General features: G+C 33.9%; 1 protein-coding gene across 1 annotated transcript; it reads right to left on the minus strand.

The window, feature by feature from the left end:
- Window positions 1-2,532: 2,532 nt before the first annotated feature.
- LOC129228502 (uncharacterized) lies at window positions 2,533-5,980 on the minus strand. The gene is given in 2 exon segments (XM_054863181.1): window positions 2,533-4,758; window positions 4,760-5,980. Coding segments are annotated over 2 exon segments (3,447 nt in total).
- Between the last annotated feature and the right edge of the window lie 1,599 nt (window positions 5,981-7,579).

A 7,579-nucleotide genomic window follows, 5' to 3' on the forward strand; every position in this document is an offset into this window, starting at 1 on the left:
AACCCTTCGAGAGGGCGCTGGCCGACACTGTCGATAGCAGTAAGGAAGAATGCCCACGCTACGCTTTTGTAATCAGCGAACAGGTTTTTGAATGCGTTTTTCTTCCGATGTTCAGGTACATAATTTGATTTTGTAGGATTTTTCTATTCGATTTTGTTTTCCGTATTTCTTCAACGTTTGTGTTTGTTCTTATAGTTGAAGACAGTTACTTTTCTAAGTAAATAATTTTATTTGTGGGATTATTCAATTGTGATAGTTCTTTATAATGTTTTTATTGTAGCATTTTTTATGTGGCAAAACACTTTAAATTGCCGTAAAAAAAACCGCTTCACTCGCTCAAGTGCAGTGTTACGGTAGCGTGGTTGCTTGGCGTGTTAAGCGATGAACTATGTAGTTGAAGGATTATTTTGAGTTTTAAAGCTACTGTTGATATTTTTATGTGTTTTGGCGAATAGTTTTAAATTCCAGACTTTAATGGGTCTTTTGAAAAGGTGTGTACGCATTTTAGTTTAAGAAAAATGATCATTTCACATTAGAAGGGGGGCGTCGTGGAGTTTTTTTTTGTTCAACGGACTTCCTTTAACTTATTTCCTTCCTTTAACACGGGCATCGTCGTGCGGGTACTGCTAGTTCATTTATAATTTGAAAATATTCAATATATTTAACCAAAGAGTTTTCATGGATCAGTTATTCATTTATAACATTCGTTTAAAAATTATTGATATCACTATGACTTTGAACTTTTGGAAGAAAGTGGGAAAAAACACGGTATATATTTATCGTTGGTTTTACTTTAATCTTATATTCGTTTTTCTTACCTGGCTTTTTTTTTTTTTTTTTTTTGCGAATTTAAAAACTTAGTGTCTGTGATACCCTGTTACACTTTATTGAGACTATGTTTGCTCTCTTGTACCCGTAGGGGGTGCTCATCATTAAATACTACTTGTATATTTAAGAACTGGGAAGTAATTTGTCAATTTGTGACAGAGGTGTTAGTGATCCGAAATTCTGAAAATTTTGGGCTGCCGTTTCCGAAAATTTTGGTCTGACAACATTCTAAAACCGAAAAATTGTATTGAGGGGAAAAAAAAACTTTTAAAAGATTTTTTTTCCCCAACGGTTTTTGTATGCATATTTGAACAGTTTTTACGAAAGAAGGGGGAGGGGGGTCGAGCTTCCGATAATTTCACACTGTCTTCAGAAAACTTTACTTGAGTCTACTTGTACTCCTGATTTGTGACTGCTTCTCGATTATTAAACGCAGCAAGAGACATGTTTTGTTGAAACTTATCTCGTTTGGAAAAGTTTAATTATTGTTTTCTTCCTTGATTTGTACATGGAAAATGAATCAGTTGGAGGGTCAGGGGTTTAACCCCACAACCGCTCCAGAACTGTCCCCTATTTGTCCAGATTAATGAGATACTGTGTTCTGAAAGCCTTTTTTATTTTTATTTGCTGTCTAAAGAGAGCCATTCCACTTGCGCAATCGTGAATTTTCATCTAGTTGCGTCAATGTCTATGCTGCTTCAAATTGGGTAATACTCTGTAGTGCTCAATTCTAGTTAAGTGTTATACTTTTAAAATTTATTCTATTCTAAAAATAAGTATAAATAGAAGAAAAACCTATCAAAATTTGGTAACTACTTAGTTTTTTTTTTTTTATTTTTTTTTTAAAGATACACCAAACAATGTATTCCTTAATAAACCATAGCTATTGCAATGGTGTCGTAAATGAAATGAAATTATATTGATAAATTCCCTTTAAAAATACTATTTTTATTGCTAAGCACACGTTATGGAATTGATCTAACAAATATATAATGAAAAACACTATGAAGGTTTTGAGATGTTGTACAGTGAAGAAACAAAATTCAAATTATGTTTTTCGCAATCACGGATTGCGATAGAACCCTACTCGTTGAGATTCTTGTTTCTACTGATGGAATGGAACACTGCAAAGAAATTTGCACCCGTCATATCATGACTGGTGATTTTCTAGAATATATAACACGACACATAAAAAGAAGAAATATTGATTAGGATGTGGTAATAAAGATAAGATTTTATGGCCGATATCCACCAGTGCACTTATGATAAAGATTATTTACACGTATAACGTTATGTATTTTTATTTCTTATCAATCTTAAATGATGGGAATTTGTAATCTGGAAATTTTGCATTTAGATGAAGTTTTGCTTTTTAAGTTCATTTAAGTTAATGTTTTTACTGGGGGAAAAAAACGCAATTTTAACCATCTTTTCTTTTTGTAACCTTGGCGACGATTTGTTCTCTTAAAAAATATTAAAACAACGAGATAAATTATTCTCATCGTCATGGCAATCTGAAAAATCAGAGCAACATCAACTTTGGTCAAGTGAGGATAATAAGCAATTCGTAATTGATAACAAAAAAAATAAAATCCAACACTTAGCCAGTTTTTTTTTTTTTTAATCCAAGCAACTCCTTTGTTATTATTACATTTTTTTTTTTTTTGTGGAGGAGTTCTTTTACCATATTCTGATTTTCCAATTTCATGTGGTCATGTTAATATCTTTCTCTTCTTTCTTCCGAGTTGCAAGAATATTTACCATTTCGTTTTCAAATTTTTCATGGTCTCTCAAAACAACGACCTCTTTTCTAATAAGGGACAACAGGTACGAATAGAGCTGTGGCTTTCCCACACTTTTTGCAATTTCTCGTGGTAGCAATTGCCTGCACAAGCTGTCTGAAAAGTGAAATTCTGTTCCAACTTGATCGGGTTTTGAAAAAAATAGTATTTTTCTGCTAGAATGGTTTTTTGGGTAATGGAAATTGATGCGATAGTTTCCTGTTCCGAACAAAAACCAGATACTTTCAATGGAATTCTGAGTGGCTGCATCCTCTGAATAGAAATATTTAATGCACCCTAATCTTCTACTAGTATAATCACAATGCTGAATATTATTAAGGTTGTTATCTAACAGTTTCATACTTTCTTTGCTAATATTTTCAGCCTTAGATTTCGTGGTTAACTCTTCAAAATCTTTTAAATCATAGAATTTACTTGCATCTTGTACATTTTTCAGATTTATTTTTCGTATCAAGTCAAGGTCGGCAAAAAGTGAGTTTGAGCATATGTCATGCTCATCAGCTGCTTGGGTTTTTTGTTGAAATACACGCACATCTGGTTTCCCCTTTTCTGTTCTTTGAACAAAACGATCATATTTTCTCCGTTTTCTGATGACTTTTTTCTTTGTCTGTAGACTTCTTTTAGATTGCATATCCTTATGTTTCTGATACTCATGTGTCATAAAAAATAATTCTTTATTTCTTGTGTCAGAATACTTTTCCCATATTTGGGTTAAAAAAAGTTCATAATCAATTTCTAATTCTTCGTCGGAAAGCTTTTCAAAGTTGATGGTATCTATCAGTTCCACTTCTGTTTCTGCTACGTCTGTAACTACGTTTTGACCTTTTACCTGAGGGGCATCTTGATCAGTTTTTGCATTTAGAATATTTTTGGGCGCTTTGCCCTCATTTTGTGCATTTTCTTCAAAAGCATCCGCATTATTAGATTTATTCATCTCTGAACTTCTGTTTGCTTGAGTTTCAGTTTCGTATCTGTCATTGACTTGAGCTTTGCTCTTAATATTTTTGGAACCGTTTTGCATTACATTTTTTGGTGTAAGCATCTTTTCATGTCCTGCAGCGTAACTTTCTATGTTTTCGTTTTTCTGCTTTATCCTTTCTTCTTGGGATTGCTCAGTTTTGTCAATACCCACCATTTTTTCGGAGTTACTTCTTGTTTTAGTTACACTGCTTGTTTTGTCAGTAACTTCTGTTTTAATATCTGAATTCTCTACAGTTGAAATGTCATTTTGTTCATTCTCCTCTGTATTAAACGCATTTTTTCTTTCCATGGCATCAATTTCCTTCTCACTGCAAGTTGTTGCTCCGTCACGACTGGACTCGGCATTTTTTACACCCTCGGTTTTGATACTTGTTGTTAAGCCCTCTGTTTTATCAGTTGTATTAATGCATTCACCAGTTTTATTCTTTTCTATATCGTTTGTTTTCTTACCCCCTTGATCTCCCTTATCTTCTTTAGTGTTTATTTCTTTTGATACGACATCGTCATCAGATTCAGGTTCCGATTCTGATGTAGCATATCTTTCCGCTTCGTCTAAGCTGTTTAAAAAATCTTTAAATTTCCATTCGGAGAAATTGGTATTTGAAAATAGTTCTTCTGTAGTATCAAAAGAAGATGAAGTTACTCCGGTTTCGGAGGGGATCTCAGAAACGGTTGACACTGATTCAGTTGAAATACCACTTGATGATACCTTTTTTTCAACATTTGAAACTTCTTTCTCTGAAAACTCGCCTTTTAGGAAAGAAGGCTCACATGAAGAAGTTTTAAGCACTTCATACGATGATTTCTTATTGCTAGGGTCTAAATTTGACTCCAAATCGTGACGTATTTGCTCCGAAACAACAGATTTAGCATCTTGCTCAGAATAAGGAAAATAGGACTTTTTGAGGATTTCTTCTGCTTCCGGAATGTTTTTATGGCCTCGGAACTCATCATCAGCAATGTAAGAAACTTCTCTGGCAACAACACAATCTGTTCTTTCTTTAAAGTATTCTTTCGACCACATATTTGTCCATTCCCTCTTAAAGAGGTTGTCTGGTCTTAAGTAATGATAAAATTTTAAACTCTCCTCAAAGGATGGTAGTTTCTCCATGTGATAAATATGTTCTCTAAGAGCATCATTTCTACCCCTTGGAAAATTTTTCTTTTACTTTCCCTTTATCATAATTTACCATTCTGTATTCTAAACAATCTTTTCGTCCCTCATAGAATGAATACGAAATTTTAGGTCCTTCCGAAGTTTCTGTGGCGTAATGAGTTACTTTGTATACAAGTCCATCTTTAAGCTCTCTTGAATTATATTTTTCTAATTTAGCTGTTTTGTATTTTGTCACTTTACCACCCGAAGGATACCTGTTTTCAACTTGTTCTTCTGTTATCTCTATATCATAAAGCCATGTCTGTGGCATTCGAAGGTGTAGATTATTACCAGAAGAAAGGTTCTCCAAGCTAAAATTAGGAAGGAATGCTTCCCAATGCAGCTCGTCGTCAAAATCATAGCTTATATCTTGGCAGTTTTCCAAAGAAATTTTCTTATGATACCAAAAATTTCTGTCGTTCCACGCAAACTCTATTCCTAAATAGTCAGAATCATCAGGTAATTTTTTCTCTCCAGTCGATGTCTCAATAAAAAACTTTTCGTTATTTTTACAGTTACAAATTAAAACCCAGAAGTGAACTCGTTTTCCAAACAATTCATCTGGAATTTCCTGTTTGTCCTCAGCTTCAACTTTGATTTCCTTTTGAAATTCAACTGTTTGTTTGCCTTCCAACCAAAGTTTCCTCTCTTTTTCAAAATTAATGCAATATTTACTCATTTTCGATTCCTCTTCTGGGGGTGAGCTATCAGTTTCGGTTGCAGAAAGCATTTTACCTTTGAACTTAAAATCTGGACTAGGCATATCATTTTGAAGTTTTTCACAAATATGTCTTCTTGCATATCCTTGAACAACATAGGCGTCATATCCGGAAGACAGTAAAAAGGTACAAAGCAGCATGCTCGTTTCGAGACTGTTTGCTTTCTTCTTTCTCAAAAGGTAATCTAAAGAAGGAAGTATCTTCGGGTAATCAACTACTGGATTTAGTACAACATAGTCTAAATAGTCCGAGAAAAAATTTGCACAGTACTCCCATTCTCTAATCTCATTTGGCATAATAACATTGTGAGGACATAAGGAAGTGCAAATAAGTTTCTTAATACCATTTTCGTTCTCTAAATATAGAGGCGGTCGAATTCTGTCAGGATAAAGAAATTTAAATTGGCGATGGAAGTTGTCTGCGAGGTCAATGAACTTATTTTCTTCAGAAGAATTTTCTGTGTAGGACCTTGGCGTAAAACTATTTCCGTGCATTTTGCTTATCATTGGCGATGGAAGTTATCTGCTAGGTCAGTCAACTTATTTTCTTTAGAAGAATTATCTGTGTAAGACCTGGCACAAAGCTTTTTCTGTGCACTTTCCTCACTATTTTTCTTTTCGTTTTCATTTACTGTCACAAACTGTCAAAATTGTTTTTTGTGTTGCAAAACTGTGCTAAGTTAAATAAATTACTCAGTCATCAACATCGAGCTATATTACACACCTATGGTTTCCCCGTATGCTTCATTAATAAGATAGAACCGCAACATGGTGAAAAAGTTGAAATCAGCGGTTATAAAATGCAGCAAATCTTGTGCACTATTTTAACAAGGCATGTCTGTATCTTTACTTTAAGACAAGAGTACTGGTACAGTGAGTAAAATTGCAATTTTAGTCGATGTTTAGGATTTTTTTTATGCAGACGACAAATATGCTGAATTTTTTGACGATGCGGGCTTTTTAACACAGCTAGTATGTTTCTGCAATAATTTTGAAAAAGTATGTTATTTAAAATTGTTATTTAATATATTATTTACATTACATAAGTATATTACATGTCCAGGGGAGGATCCAGAAATTTTTATAAAGGGGGTAAAGTTTCAATGGCCAGCGTTGTACCTCCAACATCAAAAAATATCGCACCACCTTGTATGCTACAGAGCAGCCATCCCCCTCAAATGAGATCAAAGCCTTTTTAAATCCCCCCCCCCCCTCCTGAGTTCTTTCAATGGCGCAACATGCGCCTTGGATTACATTCCCTTCAGATTTTTATCAAAAGTCATATTTCTTTAGGCAAACAACCTGGAAACGTTACCGTAAGCTTTGAAACAAAACAGAATATGTTGTTCTTTTGAAAATAAATACCCCCCCCCTTCAAAATATCGATTCCCCAGCGTACGAACCCAGTCAATGCTTTGAATTATGACATGCTGAGAAGAAATACCTTACAGAACCTAGCAAAAAAATTGAAACAGAAATTCCATGTACTGCATTTTTGAATATAAAAAATGAAGCTTAATAATATTCACAATAACACTCATGCCACAGGGGGGGTCGACCCTTTCACCCTCCCCTGAATCCGCCCTTGTACATGTCTCTTTGCGTGGAAAAATTGCATCTTTTGAAGGCAACGAAGAAAAAAAAAATCAGCCTTTATAGGCAAACTCAATTTATGGAGAACAAAATGTAATTGATTCAGACAAGGACTGTCTTTTATTCGGGGAATCATCATAACGTGGGGCACTTCGAGCGTTTTCAAAAAATGTCACCAAAATAATCAAATCAAAGCATTTTTTATTTTTTTTTGGCTTGTCAAACGTTGCCAAAACCACTACCGCTGAAATTTTGAATTTGTTGCTTAATTTTTAAGCAAAACAAATCGATAAACAAGACTGTATATTTAAAAAATAAAATATCCCACAAAAATATTAAACACTCAGCTATCAAAATACAAACTAATCCGGTAAATATAAATAAATTCCAAAAAAAAAATTAAAATTGAATTCTGAAATTTTGAATTCAAATTATGTTTTTCGCAATCACGAGTTTTGACAGTATCCTACTCATTGGAGTTATTGTTTCTAGAAACTAGGG

Source organism: Uloborus diversus, chromosome 8, assembly GCF_026930045.1.
Source record: "Uloborus diversus isolate 005 chromosome 8, Udiv.v.3.1, whole genome shotgun sequence".
In the NCBI taxonomy this organism is placed as follows: Eukaryota; Metazoa; Arthropoda; class Arachnida; order Araneae; family Uloboridae; genus Uloborus; species Uloborus diversus.